Genomic DNA, 23255 nt, shown 5'->3' with positions numbered 1-23255 from the left:
CACTAACGTGATTTTTTTTTTTTAATATTTAGAAGCATTGTGATAGACAGAAAGCCAATCTGCGAATTCGCTTCAGACCTTCCCTTTTCCAACATGTTGGTCTGCATTCTTCACTGACAGGGAAAATTCAGAAACTCACGGTTGGTGGTTTAGCTTTATTTTTCTGTGGATGTACAGTTTGGTATCGGGGTATAATTGCTCCTCCTCTTAAGTGTAAATAAGCTTTAGGTCGTTTAATACCCGACTGTCTTTTCTCCTAGGATAAAGATTACATGAAACCATTACTTCTTAAAATCCACGTAAATCCACCTGCAGAGGTGTCTACTTCCTTGAAGGTCTACCAAGGACATACACTGGAGAAGACTTACATGGGAGAGGATTTCTTCTGGGCTATAACTCCCACAGCTGGAGACTACATCTTGTTTAAATTTGATAAGCCAGTCAGTGTAGAAAGGTTGGTGATGGTTGAAATATGTTTGGTCTTATAATTCGAACCTCTTGTGCACAATGGGATTTATGACACAAATGCCAGATTATAGGTTACATTTAAGGGAACTTGGCCATAGAGCGGGTGAGTTGTTGTCAGGCGTGACATCAGTATTATTGACCATATTTGGTAGGTGGTGTTGGTATTGCTGAACTAATATTTGGTATGATTTCTGAAACTTTCTATGTAGCACTCTCCCTCAGAATGGCAGGTAGTTTTCACGTCTGTACACTAGAATATGTTAGTTTTGACTGGGAGCAGATTGATTCATGCAGCAATTTGGTTGAAATGATAGTTGACAGACTACAACTGTTCCCAGTCGTTGGTTTTGCAGACGCTGGATTATTTTTAGTTCACCGTGGAGGAATATACAAACCCTATATCTTTTTCAGTGTTTATACTCATTTTGCAAACTTAGGACCTTCTTCTCCGAGTTTTTTATTTAAACAGTCATCATTCCTTCAACTTTTCCTCAGTCCTGGGTGTGTTCACAGCCTGTCTGTGGCGTACGTAAATGTAACCCCCAGAGTAGAAGGCCCGTAGTGTATTATTTTATGTGTCTTCATATGCGGGCCAATTTGATTTTTAGAGTCTTCGAGAAATCATTTAGAATAATTCAATTTAATGTGGTTCAGAAACAAGGCTTGACTATAACACAATGTCATGAATTTTCTTTTCTTACTCTAAACTGATTCCAGAGAGGAATTTATGTTGTAGAAATGTTGTAGGCAACGGGAATATCACTGGTAAAACACATAAAAAATACTTACGTACTTGGATGAGTATATAATACTTACCCTTGTTACCTGTTGCTCATTTTTTATACTATATATTGATACTCGGCACTTTGAGATATTGTTTATCACACTTACAGAGTCATCATAGAATTAGGAACAACATAGATGTCTGTTAGGAGGCATCTGGGTGAGTAAACGGTGGTGTCTCCGTGCAGCGGAATGCTGTGAGCAGTCGTTAAAAATAACAACACAGAGCCGGATGTACTGCCACGAAAACAGGCAAATTATATAACATAACAGAATGAGCCTACTTTTGCTGAAATAATAAAAGTATTATTTTACATATATTACGTAGATAGAATAAACCTGGAAGGAATATATCAAACTGTTAGTAGAAGTAAGATAACAGAATATTTCATTTTGACTTGATACATTTATTTTGCATACTTTTTTCCCAATAAGCAATTTAGTTTTTTAAAAATTAAACTTTGATTTTGAGAAATTGTACGTTCATATGCAGTTAGTTGTAAGAAATAATACTGAGCGATCCTGTGTACTCCTTACCCAGCTTTCCCCAGTGGTGGCATCTGACAAGCTGTAGTAAAATGTCAGAACAAGGATTTGACACTGATAGTCAGAATCCATTACCATCACCACCGGAATCCCTGGTGTTGCCCTTTTATAGCCACACCCCCTTCTCCTGCCAGCCCCTATTTCTCAGTCCCTGGCAACCATTAATGTTTCTCCATTTCTATAATTTTTTCATTGCAGGAATGTTATATAAATGGGATCATCAGTATGTAACTTTCAGATTGGCCTTTTTCACTCAGTGTAATTCTGTGGAGATTCATCCAAGTTGTTCCGTGTGTCAGTAGTTCATTCCTTGTTATTGCTGAGCAAGACTCCGTGGTGTGGCTGTAGCGCAGCTTGCTTCACCATTCACCTGCTCAAAGGCGCTGGGTTGTTTCCAGTTTGGGGGTAATGTGGGTAACGCTGTTACGAACAGTCATGTATGGGTTTTCATTTCTTTATACTGTTTTTTTTTTTTTTTTTTTAAAGAAACTGCCAAGCTGTTTTCCAGAATGGCAGTACCATTTTTCTGTTCCCACCAACAGTGATCAGTTCTTCCACATCGTAGCCAACATTTGATGGGGTCACGATTTTTTGTTTTAGCCATCCTGATAGGTAGTATTGATAGCTCATTATGGTTTTAATTTGCATTTCCCTAATGGCTAATGATGTTGAACATTTTTTCACGCGTTTATCTTTTTTCATAAGGTGTCTGCTCATGTGTTTGGCCCAATTTCCAATTATTTTTTTATTGTCGAGTTTTAAGAGTTCTTTATATATTTTAGGTACTAGTCCTTTGCCAGGTTTGTGGTTACAGGTATTTTCTCCCAGTCTGTAGCCTGTCTTCTCGTTCCTTTGTAGAGCAGAAGTTTTTGACTTTGATGGTGTCCACCCACCCACTACCCACTGCCATCGGATGGTGTCCAGTTTATGGGTTTTTCCTTTTGTGAATCATGCTTTTGGTGTTAATCTAAGAACTCTTTGCCTAGCTGTAGGTCCTGAAGATTGCCTCCGGGCAAGAGGTTTATATATTTAACACAATGGGAACAGCAGCATGCTGTCGTCATTTTTCCACCTGTTGGGTACCACGTGAGGTCAAGCAGAAAATGTGCCCCTTTCTGACAGGGGGATTAACACGTCACCTAGGGGCCATATCCTTAAATTCTTAAGTTTCCTGCAGCCATCCAGAGTACATACTGTGCAGTTACTTGAAGTTCTAGTGTTGTCAGTGTTGTGTAGTTAGAGTCTGGTTTAGAAAAGCTTACTCTGAGGTAAGGTCATCTTTTTTAATCTTTGTATTGTCTGACTCATATTTTTACGTTTTTATTTTCAGTTATTTGTTCCATAGTGGCAACCAAGAACATCCAGGGGATATTCTGCTAAATACAACTGTGGAAGTTTTGCCTTTTAAGGTATGACTATTTTTTTCCCTTAACTTTCCTTAAGGACTACTACCAGTAGACTTGGTTGGAGGCTATTCTTATTTATGTGTTGAAAGAAAATTCTCTGCAGTGACTTTCAGGACCTCAGTAGTGAGTAATACTAATTTTTTTTTTTTTGAACACGGAATACCAGTAGATTGGCCCATTTGCCTCATTTGTAGAAAGAGCCTTCTTTTTGTTTTCTGTTGGACAATAGCTTGGAAGTTTATACTAGGAAAATAAATGAATCATTTTACTTTGGCGTTTACCTACTTTTTGTATTTTGAGTCCAAAGTACCATTCGGTTTTATTGCCTGTTGATTAATATACAAAATTAATTTATTGGTCTCTAGGGAGTGCTTAGATTTCTTTCAAGTTAACACACAGTTCTTTACTTTTGTATATTTTTTAAGTAGTAAATAATGTTTTTCTATTAATGTTTCTTTTTTCCATGTCCAACATATTTTATACAAATTCAGGTGACAGTTTAAGAAAAACTTTTACTGAAAGACTGAGATGACATTTCTCTTTTTAGAGAGCTGTGTCACAAATTCCACTTTATATTTATTAAAATAAAATAATAACTGAGATTTGTTTAAGTAGAAGCAACCATTTGTGAAATTAATTCTTCTGTTTTATTTTAGAGTGAAGGATTGGAAATAAGCAAAGAAACCAAAGACAAACAATTAGAAGATGGTTATTTCAGAATAGGTAATATCTACTTTAAACTCGTAAAATGTCTTTTGCTTTCCTGAATTTATTCCTAGGGTGTGCTTTTGAATTCTTTTTAGCTATTAAACAACTTTAGGATTACAGTGTACTCCAGGTTGTGTTTGTTCTTGCTTTTCAGTACTTGCTTATATTATCCTGACGCAGCTAGAATTTTAGATCAAGAGTCACTCACTGGCTCCTCTTTCTTTTTCCATCTGCCGTTCCTTTGTTGACATTCTGATAATCTACCCTCATCTGCCTTCTGCAGTCTTAGTGGAAGAGCTTAGCCATTCACATGGTTTCAGATAACATCCATGTGCCAGAATGTGTGACCCTGGCCCCTGCTTCCCTCCTGAGCTACAGCTCTGTATTGACACGGCTGCCTGGAGGCCACATAGCCACCTACTCGGAACATCTTTAACACGGACGTTTCCTTATTGGTCACAGTTTTTCCTGTCACTGTTAATCTAGTTGCCTAAGCCTGAAGTAATCTGAAGAGAACGATCATCTAAAACATCAACTCATAATTGTTTAGAATCAGAAGAGACCTTATGGATCCTTCAAGCTTAATACCGCATGTAGCACAAGTGCCTATTGGAAGTAACAGCTACCGTATTTTTACACAAATAACGCATATATTCTATACTTTTTTTTTTTGCCAACTACACCCTCCCCCAGCAAGGTATTTTTATAAGCATAGTTTTTTCCACCTGAATATAGAAAATTCTTCCTTAAGAAGTATGCTTTTGTGGAGTGACAGTGGCGCTCCACAGACCCTCTCCCCATGGAAACTTCAGTTATAACCGGTAAAAGTTATTTAAAAAAAAACAAAACTGAAGCCTCTGGGAATTGTCCTAAGGACATCAGCAAATAGAGGAACATTTTTTCATGGAAATCTGCTAAATCTCAGTAGGAACATTAAGAGTCTGTGGCATTTGAACCATGACCTGCTTCATCACTCTCCCTGCCCAAGCTCAGTGGGACAGAAGCTCTACTCTGGGCGGGTACAGCCAAGCACACAGGACTCCCTATGGGGCGGTTCTGCTCTGTCCTGTAGGGTCGCTCTGAGTCGGGGTCGCCTTGACAGTGGCGGGTTTGGTTTGGTTGCGGTCTGTCTGCCTTTACGCTACGACAGCGGAGCTGAGTGAGGAGTTGCGGTCGAGTCCAGCGTGGTGCTCCCACTGCTCCCGCTGCTCCCGCTGCTGCAGGTGCGCTGCACGTCACAGGGACGTGTCTGTAATTCCAGTGTTTCAGGTGCCGCACTTGTCACCATGCTGTGCCATCATCAGTGCTTACTCACCGTGTCAAAACAAGTCGAGAAACAGAGTCAGTCCGATCTGAAGTACAGTCTGCTAAGATGTGTTAAATCTGTTGGTGGTAAAAATATGTGTGGAACAGAAAAAGGCTTAGTTGAAAAAATTTACAAAGCTCGTGAAAAAGAAGGTGTTCAAAGCCTTTGGTTGTTCATTGTGTTACTCATCAGCAGGCAGTTTGCAGAAAATAGTTAAGTCTGTCATGTGTTATTGAAGCAGTGGTGTCAACGGTGACCTTGTTTTCTCTCATAAAGGACGAGAGTCACCCTCAATCTGTGAGCTGTTTTCAGAATAGAAAGTGAATATCCTGACTTGCCCAGCCACACAGCAGTTCCACAGCTCAGCAGCATTCAAGACTTACTGCAATGTTTGTAGCTCAGATTACGACTTGATAACACCTCTTAATTAATTAAACCTGAAATTACAAGGCAAAGCAGTGCTTATCTGCAAAACCTGCGTTGCTTTGAAATCCCTTTGATGGCAACATTGTTTGAGCGGCAAGTAACATCGAGTTGTTTTCTGCACTTCCTGTGCCCTCGGTGAAACAGAAAGCCCAGTGGATGCTGTACCCGAGCTCAGACTATGGTTCCAGCAGCGTTGTCAGACCTCAGTGAGAGCAAAAAGAAATGTCCATATTTCAAAATGCATTCAACTGTGCGATTGAGGAGCTCCCACCTAACCTTCCATTGGAAGCAATTCATCTCAAAGGCAAATAGCAAGAGAAAAATCTTAGAGAATTCCCTAAGTACCGTCCAGGTGATGCCCGTGCCCAGGTAGAGCCTTGTGGAGTGGTGTCAGCATGTGGCAGTACCTGGCTGTGTGAAATCTGGTTACAGGTCAACACTAAAGGACGAACATTTACCATCGAGTTGGATGATAAGAACTCTAACTTTGAATCTTAATTAAGTGAAATCTTATCCTAAAAAAAAGAAATGAATTATTTTCCTTAGTATACTTCTCTGACAAAGAAACATACTCAATTTTCACATTTTAAAATCACTGGTAGAAAATCTGTGGAAATTTGTTTTTTCTCTTGCTATATATATATATATTTTCCTAGTATCTCTGATTTTCCTTTTGGTTCACAAAGCCCAAATACTTGTTAACTGCCCTTTTACAGAAAAATCTCCCCACCCCTGCATAGAGAAATGGTGTCCAGAGAGAACTTTTTCCCTGTGTCATTGTGTTGACAGCGTGGATTTTTTGTGTGTATTTGGTTGGTTGGGTGGTCGGTTAGTTTTAAGAAGGATGTTATTCTTCACAGCAAGAAAAACTGAGTCCAAAGCATGTTGCCTTTTGTAGAAGTCCTTGGTCCATGTTCTTACAGGAGGTCTCTTTAAGCTTGTCATTATAACGAGTTTCATATTGGAACTGCGTAGAGGAACCATCACAGCTTAATTCTTCCTGGATGTGCTGGTGGCCGGCCACTGTGTGTGTGTCTGATTGAAACACTGAAATGTGTCATTGATTTCACCCTGATAGCAGTCAGGCTGGGTGATGGTGTAGATAATATTTCAATAAGGTTTGGGTAAGTCTCATGTTGCCAAAACTCTGTATGTTAAAGCGTTGTTGATACAAGAACAAGGTATCCTCTTGTTAGTTTTTTTTTTTTTTTTAATTTGCAGCAGGGAAAAGTATAGGCTTGCCTATTTAAATGGGTTGCTTCTAATATTTTTAAGCATGTACTCCTCCATGAAAAATCGAAAAGTTGAATAAAAGTAGAAGGAAGGAAAAAAAAATCATCTAAGGACACCCACTGGAAACCTTCTGGTGTATTCCTTGCCCATCCTGAGCGAGTGATACTTGATGTGGACCTGTCTCAGTCCACCCAGCAAGCGTTGGTTTTTCTTTTGAAGGGAAATTTGAGAACGGGGTTGCAGAGGGAGTGGTGGATCCGAATCTAAACCCCATCTCCGCCTTCCGGCTTTCGGTTATTCAGAATTCTGCCGTCTGGGCCATTCTCAACGAGGTAAGACGTGTAGTCAGTGAATGGGACACCTGAGATACCGTGTCATTTGTAACATTTTCATTCTGTGTTTAAGATCTTTTGGAAGCTGATAATTTACTGTTTTATCATACTTTTTATTCTTTTCTGTTTCAGATTCATATTAAAAAAGTCTCCAACTAATCCTCTAAGAAACCGATAGGTTTTTCCTGTGAATTTGTTAAAGATAGTTGAGCATGTAATTTTTTTTTTTTTTTAACCTGAACACTACCTCTTGTGAAATCTACTGTAGATAAGAAGATTGTCATTTCCACATGGAAAGCAAGTCTCCCTTGGATAATAGTATTCATTTGAACCTAAGCTGTCCTCCAATTTTAACTTGATTCAAACATTTTACAGCTCTGACAGCCTGGTAATATGACTTGTACTATTTTGATTTTATACTAATACGTAAGAGTTGTACATATTGTTACATTCCTTAAATTGGGAAAAAGATCAAGGTTAAACACATTTTATGAAGGGGGTACTTTTGAAGTTCATTTATTTTCTATTATAGACCCTCTTTTATAGATTATCAGGGATTATATATATAAAGATATAAATATACATAAAAATGTTATGGAGTTAATTTATTAGAAACACTTAAGAAGTACATATTTTTGTGCAGTAATTTTTGAACTGATACTTTTTTTGAAAACCAATTACCTTGCTTTTTTAAGTTCTTTCTATATTTTTCTTTGCAAATGCAAACATTTCAACGTAATGCCATTTTTCAAAGGCACTGCCATTTAGGTTGATTTCCTAACTGAAGAACTTTTATAATCAGCTATTCTGAACAAAATATTTTCAAAGGCATTTGTCATTCCTTAAAGCCAAGATTTTAAAGCCCAGTGTCCTTGAGGGCTGCTCCACTGTACTGTATATGGTGGCTTGCCACAGAGACTTGGTCTGACACCTAGTGGTGCGCAGGTGGGACGCACTCATCCTTATTAGACCTAACTCGCCACGTTTCCCTCTGGTATGTAAAACGACCAACTCTGCTTTCCTTTTTAATCATGTCTTTAATTCATGAGTTAGATGCATTAGCTCTTTTCTTGTTGGTTCACTTTTATCCGCACGTGCATCATGAGTTCTGACAGAATGTTTTCTAGGAAATGCTGTCGTATAAGTCATAAGATAATTGGTATAATTTTAAAGAAAAATAAAATTGTAATATTGGCTTTTGGTGAAAGCTATTGTAGCAATTGTATGTTTTACCAAAATAATTACTCTATTACATTATGAACTTATAAGAAAACCCCAAAAAGAATGTTCATTACTCTTGATCACGCAATTCCAAACACTACTATTATTATTGTAAGCAAAGACTATTATCAGCCTCAGCAATCAGCAATCTTTACAAAAATACTTTATTTTTTAAAAAGTATGAATTATGAGCAACCAAGCTTCCCAGCCAGCGTGCTTTAACACACTGGTGTGACTCAGGCGGGAAGCGGATGGTTCACAGATGTGCAGAGATTGGTCCCCTCAGCCTTCACCTGGGTGCCTCAGCCCAGAGGAGCTTCATCTAGTTACCCAGCGTGCAGAGCAAGCAGCATCAAATGACGTCATTCCCCGTGCAGTGCCCGGAAGTGCAGGAGGGCGGTGAGCACTGTCGTAGGACACATACTTTCGTCACTCCGTATTGTAATCATTTTTAGTTCTTTTTCTTGATAAAAACTCACATGTTGCCAAAAATGGTTTTTATGTCAGTTAAAGTCCAGTTAAAATTTGCTTGGGGTTTTTCATTTACTTTTTATTCTCTCCTCAAATTTCCTTGGACCAGTGCCCACAACCAAATTTCATTTGAGAAGAAAAGTAGCCTTTCGATATAAATTTTTGGCACCAGCATGTAAAAAAAAAATTTCTGCTAAAACAACAGAGCAACACAAGGTAAAAATCTACGGAGATGGGTTTTGAAGGTGTCCCTGGGTTCCTGCGTAGCCAGCTGTGCTTTCCAGAAGAAACTCTGTGCTTTGGAAACCCAGGGAGGGGAAAGCTATCGCAGCTCCTTGCCATCTCTTTAAAGACCGAGTCTTGTCTAGCCAGTGTTTTCTGGTTTTGTGCTCAGCTTCCCCTCCCAGGCTTCGCAAATGCTGTTCTTCAACCTCTCTCCTGTTCCTAAGAATACTTTTAGCCAAATCTGATCCCTCTTTCAAGGGGCTTCTGGTGGCCCTCCTCCCATGAATTCCTTACCAGTGCTGAGTAGTGCCTAGACGGTGCCTGGCACATGGTGGGTGCCAGTCAGCATCTGGATGAGTGGACCAGCTGTTCCAGCTCACAGCCAGCTTTCTCTTTCCTTAACTTCCTTTACCTACTGCCCTTGCCACACATATACACTCACTACCTAAGTTGATTGTGGCATATGTGCATGTATTTGTATAGTTTCTCAAACCTCAGGCTCCTTGAGGGTAAACCCATACCATACTCCTTACCTGTCCTCTGCTCACTGTTACTTGAGGACAAGCCTATACTCATACTCCTTACCTGTCCTCTGCTCTCTGTACTTGAGGACAAGCCCATACTCATACTCCTTACCTGTCGTCTGCTCTCTGTTATTTGAGCGTAAGCCCATACTTATACTCCATACCTGTCCTCTGCTCAGTGTTACTTGAGGACAAGCCCATACCATACTCCTTACTTGTCCTCTGCTCATCGTTAGCTGAGGGTAAGCCCATACCATTCTCCTTACCTGTCCTCTGCTCGTTGTTACTTGAGGGCATGCCTGTACTTGTTCTTCTTACCTGTCCTCTGTTCTTTGTTAACTCTTCCCTTCTTCCTCTCCAGCTGCACACTAGACAATTAGAAGCAGCCATGCTTTCCTCAAGCAAGAAATTGTGATGGTATCCTTTAAGAGTGATGTTAGAGAGTGAAATTTCAGGGACAGGAGGTAAACACTTGACCTTGAGGACACAACTATACTTTCACCAAAATATTTAATGGGAAAAAATGTCAAATGGTGGGATTATGTGTAAAAACGGGACGCGGCTTGGCATCTGGCATCTATTCTGCATAAACGTCAAGACTCTAGGTCTGCGCTGTCCCGTACAGTAGCCACTAGCCACATGGTGGCCATTTAAACTAATGCATTCAGTTTTTCTGTCATACTAACTACATCTCAAGTGCCAAGTAGTCAGCAGCTGGCTAGTGGCCACCGTACCAGGCAGCTCAGAAGGAGAACACCCCATCACTACAGAACGTTCTCTTCGATAGCACTGTTCTCGGGTGCTGGCGTGAACGTTTTAGAGGCCAGAATTAATTCTCATTATGGGGTTAAGAGCAGACGCGCAGGATATACCACAGTGCAAATAATGATGGGTATCTTGGGTGGGAGGAAAAGGTTGAGGACCGAGAGCCTCTTTCTAGGATTCTAAGATTCACGATTGCTAAATTCATCGTTTCAGGTCTCATGCATTGTCCGTAGCGTGCACTGGGCCCATACTGTGTAGTCACAAAGTTTTCCAGTGTGAGCTAGTGTGATAGAGCAGCTTCGGGGAAAAGTCAGTGCAGCTGTGTTGTCTGGCATGTAGGTGTGGACGCTGACATACGTGGACATTAATGTAACCACCGGAGATAAGGTTGAACAAAGGCATAGCTTTTCAGATCAAGGGTTGCACCAGTAAGTAATTAGCAGGTGTGATTATTTTAGACCATAAGCAAAGTTCTGAAGGTTTTTTTTAAATGTCATAATAGTGAAAAAATTGTTCCCCAGTAATATCGTCCATCAAAGGAGTTCGTCATATGGAAGCATGTTTGGAGAGATTGCCCTAATTAATTAGCAGTGTCCGTTTATGGTAGGCAGACATCTGAGAATGACCCCCAGTGGCCCTCGGCCTTGTATAGTGTCCCACTCCTTTGAGTGTGGGTCAGACTTGTAAATATGGCCCGTGATTATTATGTCATATAGCAAAAGGGAGATTATCCAAATGGGCCTGCTCTCATCACATGAGCCCTTGAAAAGCCGTTTTCTCAGACTGGTGGCAGAGGTTCGAGACTGAGAGGAGGGGATGGAGGGGAAGCACGTGAGAAGGAACGCAGGTGGCCTTAAGGAGCTGAGAGAGGCCTCTGCTGGCAGCCAAGGGAGTGGAACCTCAGCCCCACAGCCACAGGAACTGAGTTTGACCACCAGCCTGAAACGAGCTTGGAAGTGGCTTCTCCAGAGCCTCCAACAAGAGCCCAGCCAGCTAACACCCTGGTTCCGGCCTTGTAAGACCCCCGTTGAGGCTGCCTGGACTTCTGACCTACAGTAGATATGAGAAATGGGTGTTGTAAGCCACTTAATTTGTGGTGATTTGTTATGCAGCAGTAGAAAACTGATATTTAAAAGGAAAAAGCCCTCATACTTGATTGCCTCTGGCATGTTGGCTATTTCTTGATAGACATGTGAATAAACTCTTAGGCTAGCAAATCGTATACCTAGGCCTCATCTGGGATACACTCTGCCAGAGACCTCTGGTCGTCTTCACTGAAGTTGGTTGGCAAGAAGCTGCAGCCTGCTAGTGGCATTTCCTAAAGGAACTGCGAGATCTAGATTGTAGGAATAGGACTGAAATGATGGAGCAGGAGCCTTTTCTGGAAGAGGTAGTCATACTGCTGTAGAGTGCTGCAAGCCTGTCAGGACTGTATTAAGAATGGTAAACAGTGGTGTTTTCAATATTCTATTGCATTGAGAGAAAAAAATAATGGCTGCCTTTATGTAGAGATCAGAGAATCTACTCTGTATTGAAGGACTTAATTTTTTTTAGCCAAAGCTTTATTTTCTAGCATAGATAAAATCCTTTATGTGCCAACCAAATTTTTGTACCTTGAAGTGTGTTCTCCAAAATACCTCTCTGCTTCCAAGCCATGAATTGCTAATAAAATTTGTTTTTATTTTGGTTTATCCATTAATTTTTGTGTTTATTTTCCCTGTATTGTCATCGCCTTTCTGTAAGAGAAGTAGTACTAATGGAAAGATGAGCCCAAGACTCGACGTCGGAAGTATTTCAGCGCTGTAGGGAACTGAGGGATTCAGTGCACTCCTTTTCTTTTATAGAAAAGGAACCTTTTCCAAGCTCTGTAGTAGCATTTAGTGTGTAAAATTTCAGTTTTACTTTGGTAGTTGTGAAATTTTAAATTTTTAGTCTTAAGATATCTGCTATGATAGTGTGCTTACATTCTTTAATGCATGGAACATACAACGCTGAAAGACTATTACCACTGTATTATTTAAAAAGAAAAAGAAAAAAAAAACTAGAGTTTTGTTATACACATCGTCAGTACCTGCACATAAACTCCTCTCTTCTTACCCGAAACACTCCCTGTGCCAGTCTAGGCACTGACTAGGGAGCAAGCGAGGAGGAACGCGAGCTAGCCGCCAGCGTCTGGGTTGAGAACTTTGAAGCTGTTGTTCGGGATAGTGAACCCAGTGCTGAAGGACAGCGCTTTGCACAAAGCATCATTCCACTTTTGTTCACATGGCAGAAAAATATAAGTGTAGTGGTGCTAAAATTGTTCTAAAGTAAGGCTTGTTTGTTGTGGGGAAATTGTAAAACTCTTGGAAGTTAGGAGGCTATTGTACATAATGCCACTTGCTCCTACTAGTAATTAGTTCTATTAGTAATTAGCAAATTAGAATCAAAGGTTTGGTACTTTAGTTTGATTAGCATTCCATTATTTAATTTGAAATGCCGTTTGCTGAAATTTGGTGAGGATACCTTTTGAAGGTAACATTCCCTGAGCCTTCGGAACGGCTGACACAGACAGTGTGCACCACACGCTGCCAGCAGACGGATGGCTTTCATTCAGTAACGGTAACGCTGTCTAAGATGGGGAAATCGGCTGGTGAAGCGCAACGGTGGTTTCATTTATGGAATGAAAAACTCAAGTGTGTCTCACTCAGAACACTTCGCTTGCAACGATCGTGTCCGTATCTGGGGATGTTTATGAACGCGGCCCTTGGAGAAACTGCCTGAGAAATCCGTCAGGTTATACCAGTTTTTTCCTTCTTAAATGTATATCCTACTTTATTTTCCTTAAAATGTCTTCGTTGATCGAATGGCTAGTATCTGTAGTAATGTTTTAGGTACCTGTTGGATTCTTAAAGGAGGATTATTCTCAAATTTGCTGCTATAATCGGAAACTTACTAACTGGTCCTCTTGACTGTGCCTTTCATCACTGTCTCTCTGCGCCTCAATCGTTCATCTGTATTTGAAATAAAGAAGTTTGAACAGTCATGTTGAACTCAAGATTCTTTCTAATTAAAGTAGGCAAAACCCAGTGAATAGGTTTTTTTATTATGAATTTTGTTGAACGCTGATAATCATTTACGTGATCCATTTCCAGTTAGAAAATGGGAGTGGGTCCTACGTTTGGGTTTTTAAAGTCTTTAAAGAATGAGCTGTACTGCTGAGACACTGAATCAGTGTTAGACAGGTGTTCCCTGTACCATATATACGAGCCAAAAAAATCCCAACCCATTGCTGTCGATACTGACTCACAGGGACCTTACAGGACAGAGTAGAACTGCCCCCTAGGGTTTCCAAGGAGTGGCTGGTGGATCGGAACTGCGGACCACCTTTTGGTTAGCAGCCGAGCTCTCAACCACTGCGCCACCAGGACTCCATGTATACAGTACAGTTCCCAAAATAAGAGTGGCCACCACAGGTCGCTTCAACCTAATGCGTTTTGCTTTTTTGCATAGAAAATGCTGTTGATGATAGGGCATTAGGGCTGTCAGGGGGTGCAGGAGAGACTCCTGTCTGAGTTACAGTACACGCTAAGTAGCTCCTGAAGGTTCGACTGATCACGCCGTGTATATACACGTTAAAAACGCAGCAAGGGAGAAACAGAGCGTGACTGTACGCCTGGTCAGGGAGGTGTGTGTCATTACGTGCTCTCCAAATGAAGACCCTTCAAAGTGATGCTCAGTGCACATTAAATCGGCTTTCTATTCCCATTCTCCCCATGCCCTTAGTACCTTGTATATGACCCTAGTGTGTGCAGGCACCAGAATGAGTAAAATGCATGCTTTGTTTCAAAAATATTTATTAGAGAAATGTACATTTCATTAGTTTAAAGGAATGTATTTGACAATAGTGTTCACGTGTATTTCCTCAAACCTGCAAACTTGACACCTTTAAGTATCTACAACGATGAGTTATTTACAGACTTCACAGGAACTCTCCACCACTTCACTGACACTGCTGACGGGGCTGAGGTGGGACCCACTCTCCCTCTCACTTCACTCTGTACTTGTAGAAGGAACACAACATGTGAGTGAAATTCCAGCCCAGTGCTAGTGACAGTCCATAGAGCAGAATGACAGGAGCAAATGGATAGAGAAGGATGACCGTGTTCTTCAGAAATGGCAAGGCTGGAAAAGAAACATCCCAATTAATGAAAAGGGGAAAGTGGTATGACTAATAAAAGAACATCTTGAAAGACAGCTCTTACTCCGGCACGTGGGGCCCTAGAAAACAGCATATTTGAATCAATAAAACGATGCTGTCTACGGCCAGAGCCGCACGCTGCTCTTTCGCGTTGCGTCCTCATTGCGGGTCTGAAGACGCTGGGAAGAGGGGTTACTTGAACACAAAGCCTGAGTGAAAAGCGGATCCAGGACTCAGGTTAAGTGTGAGGGACAGATATCACAAATCTTAACAAGTGATGGATTTAAACCTGAGCCTGCTTCAGCAGCCCCTAAGAGTCCATTTTAAGGTACCAACAGAGAAGAATGTTCTTACAGGAGAAAACATTTACTGTTCACGATTTCACAGTGTAAAAAGCCTGACGTCCTGCTTGACGTGCTGACAGCTCAACTGTATTACCTCAAACTTAGGAAAGAAGTAGAACTTGGGCCGCCAGATCGGTTTTTTCTTGCTCACTTAGTCAGCAGGACCCTACCCTGTGCATCCTAGCCTAAGAATCTCCCCTACAGGAAGTCCCCAAACTGGAACTGTGCTGTACCCCCAAAGAAACTTCTCAGTTGAAGGAGCTAACAGGAGAGCTCTCAAAAATCCACTTAGAGAAACCACAGTGTTGCAGTGTTATCACAATGTAAAACACTTGCTCAAAATATGTACAAATTCTGAAGAAACCTGAATATGAGATGTCCCAAACATCTTCCCCAAAACAAAGCGTTACAATTTGAGAGGGGTTAAGTGGTCCCTGGCAAATAAGCCAGAGGGAGGGACAGTGACAAGTCTGACCAGAGGAGTCTGTGTGTCTAAAAGTCGTCTATATTTATAATAAAGTCCTGATCACCCAAAACAACAAGGAAGGAAGGGCTGGAAAATGCTAAGACAAATGCTAAGAAACATCTCTAAATTTTATTTAGCTCTACGTAATGGAGATCATCTCTTAGTATGAATGGAGAAGATAGTAAGTTCTTCAGTCATATTAAGAAAAATGAATGGACAGCAAGAGTTAACAATCCGTTTGCCCTGAGGTGTCGAAGTTGGGTCTGACCTTCTCTAATCATCCAAAGAACCACACAACGGTCATAAAAACTGGAAACAGGGCAAAAGGATGATTCTCGAAGGTTTTAAACAAACTTATATGTCCACACACCCAGACATCTGACCCAACCCATTCCTCACTGCACGCTGCTACCACTGACCCCGAACCTGAAAGCACGGGAGAAAAGGGAGGGGACCTGCGAGTAGCTTGGAGATGACCAGGAACGCTTTGACGTGGTTGCGTGGAACGACAGAATTCGCCACACCGCAGCTGTGCCCCTAGCTGTGTGACCAGGGCAAGTGACTTCATCTCTCCATGCCTTAGTTTCCTCATTTGAAAAACACGGATCAGCAGGCCTGTATGATGTAACTGTTGTGCAGATTAAATTAGAGAACTACTACCGAGTACTTGGGACCCGGCCTGTTAGCGCTCCGTGACGGGAAGCTAGCAGCATTACTCTTACAGCTTTCCCCTCCCTGCTGGGCTCTCAATTTAAAAATGTTTTAAATTACTTACCACTGTATCCTAGGAAGGTTACGTAGATGTAATAGCCGATCGCGATCAACCATAAAGTATTTCCAATGAAATAGCCAATAAACGTGTCTGTTAGGATAACGTCTGCCAGAAGAGATGCATACAGTCAGTCTCTTCAGTGCACACAGTGAAGGCTTTCTGGTCATATTCTGAGAACGGCTACTTACGATTGATGAAAAACAGCTGGATAAAATGCAGAATGACCAGGAGCGGGTAGAAGGCGTTCAGATGCACGTCAAAGGCGTAGCCCCACTCCACATCATAATCTCTGCTCCTCCGTTTCACTAAGTACTTGTTAGAGATGAACCTGAAGGGCAAAATCAAAATTATTTTCATAATACACTTAATTCGTAATAAAAGTGACTCTCTGCTGATGATCTTTTTGTGCCAGACACTATTTTACGTACTGGAGACCCAGCAGTCGTCCAAACAGAAACCCTTGCCTCCAACCCAGTGGGGAAAGGCTGACGGTAATATAACTCAAATAATTATGTTTGTCAGATGGGGCACCTGCTGCAAAAGACCTCGTTAAGGCATTAATAAGCAAAGATGTCACCTTGAGGACAAAGTTGTGCCTGACCCAAGCCAGGGAGTTTTCAATCCCTCATGTGCATGTGAAAGCTGGACGATGAATAAGGAAGACTGAAGAAGAATTGATGCCTCTGATTATGGTGTTGGCGAAGAATACTGAATACACCACGGACTGCCAGAAGAATGAACAAAATCTGTCTTGGAAGGAATATAGGCAGAATGCTCCTTAGAAGTGTGGATGGTGAGACTTTGTCTCATGTACTCTGGGCATGTTATCAGGAGGGACCAGTCCCTGGAGAGGGACATCATGATTGGTAGAGGGTCGGAAAAAAAAAAGAGGAAGACCATCAATGAGATGGACTGACACAGTGGCTCTAAAAACGGGCTCAAGCATAGCAATGATAGTGAGGATGGCGCAAAACCGGGGAGTGTTTCGTTCTGTTGTACGTACAGTCACTATGAGCCCAGACTGACTGATAAAACGGTCCTGCACTTAGTTAAAGGAGCCCTGGTGGTGAAGCTCAAATGCTCAGCTGCTGACCAAAAGGTAGGTGGTTCAAACCTACCAGCTGCTCCATGGGAGAAAGATGTGGCAGTCTGATTCCATAAAGATTACAGCTTTGAAAACCCTACAGGGCAGCTCTACTCTATCCTATAGGTCACTGTGAAAACCCTACAGGGCAGCTCTGCTCTGTCCTATCGGTCACTGTGAGAACCCTACAGGGCAGCTCTACTCTGTCGTATCGGTCACTGTGAGAGCCCTACACAGCGGCTCTACTCTGTCCTATAGGTCACTGTGAAAACCCTATATAGCAGCTCTACTCTGTCCTATAGGTCACTGTGAGAACCCTATATAGCAGCTCTACTCTGTCCTATAGGTCACTGTGAGAACCCTATATAGCAGCTCTACTCTGTCCTATCGGTCACTGTGAGAGCCCTACAGGGCAGCTCTACTCTGTCCTGTTGGTCACTGTGAGTTGGAACCAATCTGACGGCAGTGAGTGGAACACTTAGTTATCTGAAAATGTAAAACAGCAAAATCAATAAGAACACTGCTTCATCCAAACAAATGAACTTATCAACAACAATCTTCATTTCGCCAAGAACGTATGCCACTGAAAATTTTACAGAGTAGGCACTTAGCTGACCACAGAGACAGTTTTCATCATGGGGTCATTCTGATGCTCCTAGCCCTCTGCTTGTTCCTTAACCCTCTCGTGGTCACAGGCACCTCTGGGGACCAGGACTCTTTCGGCCTCCACAGGTTTATGGAGAAGCCGCTGCCTCACCTGACAGTGCACGCTGCTGCAGGGCAGAGAGGGCTTCACGACAGTGTGAAAACATGGGTGTGGGCCACAAATCACTGTTTTTACAGGGTACTTGTATGAGGTGTCTGAGTTTTTTGGTAGGAAAAATAGAAAATAAGTAGTTCACGGAAGGGTTAAATGGGTGTTTTCCAAGCTCCTCAGTCTACGGCTTCCCTTTAGAACACAGACATTCCCTCCGAGGGCTCAAAGGCAGCTGTGGTTTTCACCTCCCACCTCCACATTAAGGACACAGTCATGGCCTCATTTCGGCCCAGGCTCTTGTCTCTAAGTTCAGAATCTTCTGTCCCAATTTCTACCATTGCCATCGAGTCGACTCTCACTCGTGGTGACCCCATGTGTGCAAAGTGAAACTGCTCGGCGGGGCTTTCAAGGCCGTGACCTGAAGCAGATCACTGGGCTTTCTTCCAAGATGCCTCTGGATGGGTTCGAACTGCCAACCTTTTGGCTAGTACAGATGAGCACTTAATCATTTGCAGCACCTAGGGACTCCTGAACCTTTATTTCCACTAATATTCCACAAGCTACCTGAGCTCAATTCACCCAACATGGAATCTACACCTGCATCTGCCACGTGTTTGGTCATAAACCAAAAATTCCCAGCCACACCAAAGGGGACGTCGGCCTTTGCACCTGCAGTTCCTGGTGCCAAGAGTCGACGAAGCTCCGTTTCCCCAGAGCCCCACCTCACGCTGGTTCCGGTGGTGTTTCTGAAATAACCAACACCACATCTAACAATCATTTCTCCTCCTGTTTCCTCGCGAGATTCACAATACACGGCTGCTCAAAAATAAACGGTGAGTTATCTTCCTTTAACTCAAACCACAGTGCAGACTCGAGCTAAAGCCACTGACCTCCAGGACAGCTTGGTTTCTGACACCCTGTAGTCGCTGTACTCAGAAGAAAGCTTGCTACAAACTAAACTGTTCCTTTGAAAGCCTTTATTTATTGCAATTTTTTCATGCCATTAGTTTTTTAGGGATGTTTTAATAATGAATACATGACTTACATTAGTTAGCAGTGTTAACTTAGGCCAGACTCTAGATTTTTAGATTAATGGTGCATTTATTCACTCTCTGTTGTTATTGTTATTGTGTGTTGTTGATTCTGACTCACAGTGATCTTATATGACAGAATACAACTACCCAATAGGGTTTTCTAGGTTGTAATCTTTATGGGAGCAGATAGCCAGGTCTTTTCTCCTCCCTTGGAGTGGATGGTGGGTTCAAACAGCCGACCTTTTGGTTAGCAGCTGAGCATTTACCAACTCTGCCACCAGGACTTCTTATTAAAAACACTGTCGTCAATTTCAACTCACAGCAACCCTACAGGACAGAGGAAAACTGCCCCATAGAGTTTTTCAAGGAGTAGCTGGTGGATTCGTACTGTCCACCTTTTGGTCAGTAGCCAAGCTCTTAACCATGCACCACCAGGGCCTCCCTAACTACCTAGCGTGTATAAAACCTGTACTATACTGGTCAGAAATTACAAGGGAAAGTAAAAAAGGCTGATATCATCAGACGATATAATCTCAGAGTTTTGTTTAAAATACCCATAACTACCATTTATCAAGCACTTACTATGTGCCAGTCGTTTTTCATACCACAATCCTCTCAAAACCTTAAAAAATAGATATTAGTTCCATTTTATAAAAGATGAAACACTGTTAGCAAATGACTGAGCTGGTGCCTGAACCCAGGCCTCTCTGAGCCTAAAATGCTCTGCTGTGTTTTCTCTGATATACGACGACCCCAACACCACCCCTACTCAACCACGGGCCCCCTGCTGAAATCACCCGTCACGTCCATTCCCCTTCATCTAGCATGCCAACCACATAGCAGCACTTTATCTGGGAGAGAACTGAAAAACCACACACTAGGTTTATATACCCAGGAGTTCTTGGGAGACACAGTTAAGTGCTCAACTGCTACTCCAAAGGTTGGTGGTTCAAACCCACCCAGAGGCACCTCAGAAGGCAAGCCTGGCAGTCTGCCTCAGAAAGGTCACAGCCACGAAAACCCTATGGAGCAGTTCTACTCTGAACATACGGGGCTGCTATGAGTCAGAACTGACTCGACAGCAACTAACAACAAGATTTATTCACACAATGTTGTTGTTAGGTGCTGCTGAGTCGGTTTTTGACTCACAGCAACCCACTGTAACAGAATAAAACTGCCCTGCAAGGTTTTCCAGGTTGTAATCCTTACAGAAGCAGACTGCCAGGTCTTTTCTCTCATGGAGCTGCTTGGTGGGTTCGAACCACCAATCTTTCAGTTAGCAACCACTATACTAGTTCTAAAGCAACCCCAAAGTTGAACTGAAAATCCTTTCAGTAAGACCTGTGTGTGTATGTGTGTGTTTTATTCTCAGCAGTAAGGTACCAGAAAATTTTCAAAAATCCTTCATTTTCAAGTGTACTTCATTTAATGCCAAAAACTCACCAAAGTAAGAAGATTCCCTCAAAAATCATCCCTCTAGATGCTAGATGTCTAGATGTGGTCTCCAATAACAAATGCACTCAAACTCCTGCTGTCATTTAAACAACTTAAGCAGAACTGGCTAAATAAATGCACGGTATTTTTCCAAAATCAGGGATTTCATTAGTATGATATAATCATTATTTCAGTTCTTTGCTGTACTTTGACAATATAACCCATCCCTCAGAATATTTTCTGACAGAGGTACCAACACAGGGTACAAGTTATAATAATCTTGGCAGGTACAATTACTCCTGTAAATTAATCTATTTTGGTTTCAATTTCCATCAACCATCTCTGAACGGAATGGAGGTGCTCCAGAAGTAGCTGAAAAACCAAAATTATGGTACTTACCACATTAAAGTTGATATGAGAAGACCAACGCCTACACAATCTATGAACACAACCCAAAGGAGAAGCTTTATCGTCTCAAAAAATCCCATGTCCAGCACAAAGCCAAATCCTATAGTGGACACTGAAAGAAAGATTTACAAGATTCATTCAGGTGCTGTGCTAGGTTCCGGGGGAAGGGGCACAGCCCCTGCCCTCCAGATGTCCACAGTCCAGTGGAGGAGACAGACATGTAAACAAAACCCCAAAGATGTGTTGTATGTAAGTAACTGATGTAGAAATTCATTCCATCTTTGAACACAGAATGGCCACGGAGATGTTTTAAGCTTACTGAGGAGGACCCTTGCCTGGCAGTTCACCCAGCACCGAGTACAGCACCAGTTGAGAGAAAGCACTGGCATATTTTAAGTCCAATTAAAGGGACAACAATCTTAGCTACTTCAACACCCTGAGGGTAGCTAGAACTCTTTCACCACCCTGCTGGAGAACTTAAAAGTAGCGTCTCAAGTTCACAGCAGTCTGTCAGAACCGTCACTCCAGGTTTGCCTGATGGTGAAATGCCATTTGCAGCCTCAGGAGTCCTCTTCACAGCAAGGTGGCATTTGGGTATCACTTTACTGATCATAGTAGTTAAAAGACATAGAGTGAATCTGCCCCTGCTTGGAAAAGAGCTGAGGTTAAGTTCATTCTCTGGCATTGTCTGTTTGAGACCTCCAGAATCAGGAAGAATACAACCTTCTTTCCTACGAGATTTTTCGGGGCTTTAGGAAGAAGCTCCAAATATCCCCAAATTCTGACCCACAATGCATTTATAACCAAAGCTCTCCCGAAAGACAAGTCCAATCTGACATACTCCGTGTGTTCATCAATTCTACTGCAGGTAAACCAACACTTACCACACAGCCAGACACTCAACAGGACCAAGAAGGCAGGGTCGTCTCGGGCCCACTGATCCTTCGTCTGCTTTCGATAGTGAAAGTTCCTATAAACCCTCTGTGGGGAGGTAAACAGGTAAAGCATCTGCCAGGCAGCAAACTCAAAGTCCATCTGCCGAAAACGAAAAAGCCTTCTCAGGTACTTATAGCGTTTGGCTCCAGCTGTGTGTCTTGCAGCATCCCTGGAATTCAAGACGCCGTTCCCCTGCGCTTGGGAATTCATTGAAATACTTGGTAACATCTTCCTGAACAGAAAGGAAAGAAAAAAGTATCTTTTACAAATAGTCTGAAGAAATTTTTAGCTACCAGCACACCTCTTTCTGGTTATTTGACAGCAGGGAAGTCACTTTACATTGTCATCCCCAATCCTTAAGAAAGGATGGGGGTCAAAAGTGAATGGAGTTGATTCCAAGACTTGTTCTGGGACCTGAGAACTGCTTACTGCAATGGCAACACCATGCCCTCGGATCCACGGTAGTAACACACGGGGTCCAAGCGCTTCCCAGACTTTTACTCAATCCTCCAACAGCCACCGGAGGTAGCCGCTCTTTACAGCAGGGAGAGGAAACCGAGGTGCTGGGTGGGGAAGTGATGGAGCCAAGATTCCAATTACGGCAGTCTGCTCCAAATTCAATGCTCTCAACCACCGTGCCTTTAAGGAGAAGCCTTTATTGAAGCTGATTAGACGATGTTACCGACAATGTAAGATATACGTCCTGCTCACACAGGTCCACCGGGGTGTGGCCAGCAGGCTCCTCCTTCACTCAGTGACATAAAAACGAAGCAACGCTCAGCTCCCCAGTATTTTCCGCCTCAAGACCTGAGCAGGAGGGATGACAGCGTGGGATTCCCGCCGGACCGGCCAGGGGCCTGGTGAGCCTGCCTGGTGAGCACAGGTCGCCGCTGGCCCCCACGCCCGGACTCCCCCGGCAGGGATCGGGGGTTTGGCGTAGGGCTGCCGGATTTCGGAAAGCAAACACGGGACGCCCCGTTCCGTGTGAGCTTCGGCTCAACGACAGACAACCTTCCGGACACACCGGTTCTGAAGCAGCACTCGTTAGTCTCAGACTCCGGCTTAACTGGGGTCTGTCTGCCCCGGCGGCCCCACCCACCGGCCCAGGCGCCCGGCCTGGGCCTGCTCACTCCCGGGCCGCAGTGACGCCGGGCGCGGGCCGTCGGAGGGAGCGGCGCCGGCGCGAGCCCGACCCGCGTCGCGGCCCTCAGGCCTCACCTGAGCCCTGCTGCGGCCTCGCCCCGGGACCAGCCGCGCCGCCACCTCCGTCCGGCAGGCGAGCCCAGCAGCCGCCAGGGCCGACTTCCCTTCCCGCGACGCAGCCGGCGCTCCGGGCGCGTCAGCGGCGCGCGCCCACTTCCGCCCGCGCGGCCTCTCGCGCTCCGTAGTCCCCGGGCCGCGGGCCGCCGGAAGTTGCTGCCGCGGC

The 23255-nt window shown here is 43.1% G+C and overlaps 2 protein-coding genes across 10 annotated transcripts in view; one reads left to right on the top strand and one right to left on the bottom strand.

Moving 5' to 3' along the window:
* Nucleotides 1-8415, top strand: part of MGAT4A (alpha-1,3-mannosyl-glycoprotein 4-beta-N-acetylglucosaminyltransferase A) — an 83208-nt gene extending 74793 nt beyond the window's left edge. For 4 of the 5 annotated variants that reach the window (XM_064268440.1, XM_064268442.1, XM_064268439.1 and 1 more), the window contains 6 exons: nucleotides 33-140; nucleotides 261-454; nucleotides 3128-3206; nucleotides 3860-3926; nucleotides 7096-7208; nucleotides 7341-8415. In XM_064268440.1, the coding sequence (XP_064124510.1) occupies nucleotides 33-140; nucleotides 261-454; nucleotides 3128-3206; nucleotides 3860-3926; nucleotides 7096-7208; nucleotides 7341-7367 (588 nt within the window). In that variant the 3' untranslated portion in view covers nucleotides 7368-8415. The other variant, XM_064268441.1, reaches the window with a different exon arrangement.
* Nucleotides 8416-14233: 5818 nt separating this feature from the next.
* UNC50 (unc-50 inner nuclear membrane RNA binding protein) lies at nucleotides 14234-23170 on the bottom strand. 5 transcript variants are annotated; one of them, XM_064268443.1, is made up of 6 exons: nucleotides 22259-22967; nucleotides 21778-22061; nucleotides 20885-21005; nucleotides 16365-16504; nucleotides 16180-16281; nucleotides 14234-14456 (listed from the first exon to the last, which is right to left on the bottom strand). In XM_064268443.1, exons 1-6 carry the CDS (start codon nucleotides 22273-22275, stop codon nucleotides 14350-14352), a joined length of 771 nt encoding a protein of 256 aa, XP_064124513.1. In that variant the 5' UTR covers nucleotides 22276-22967; the 3' UTR covers nucleotides 14234-14349. The 5 variants fall into 5 exon arrangements, with proteins under 5 accessions (XP_064124513.1, XP_023408312.2, XP_064124514.1 ...); XM_023552544.2 differs by having other exon boundaries at nucleotides 14234-14578; nucleotides 22259-22964; XM_064268444.1 differs by having other exon boundaries at nucleotides 14340-14451; nucleotides 22259-22965.
* Nucleotides 23171-23255: the final 85 nt, after the last annotated feature.

The sequence above is a fragment of the Loxodonta africana genome, chromosome 15, assembly GCF_030014295.1.
Source record: "Loxodonta africana isolate mLoxAfr1 chromosome 15, mLoxAfr1.hap2, whole genome shotgun sequence".
NCBI classification, from domain to species: Eukaryota; Metazoa; Chordata; class Mammalia; order Proboscidea; family Elephantidae; genus Loxodonta; species Loxodonta africana.
The sequence above is the reverse complement of the archived record's forward strand: the minus strand, read 5'-3'. Positions and strand labels throughout refer to the sequence as shown.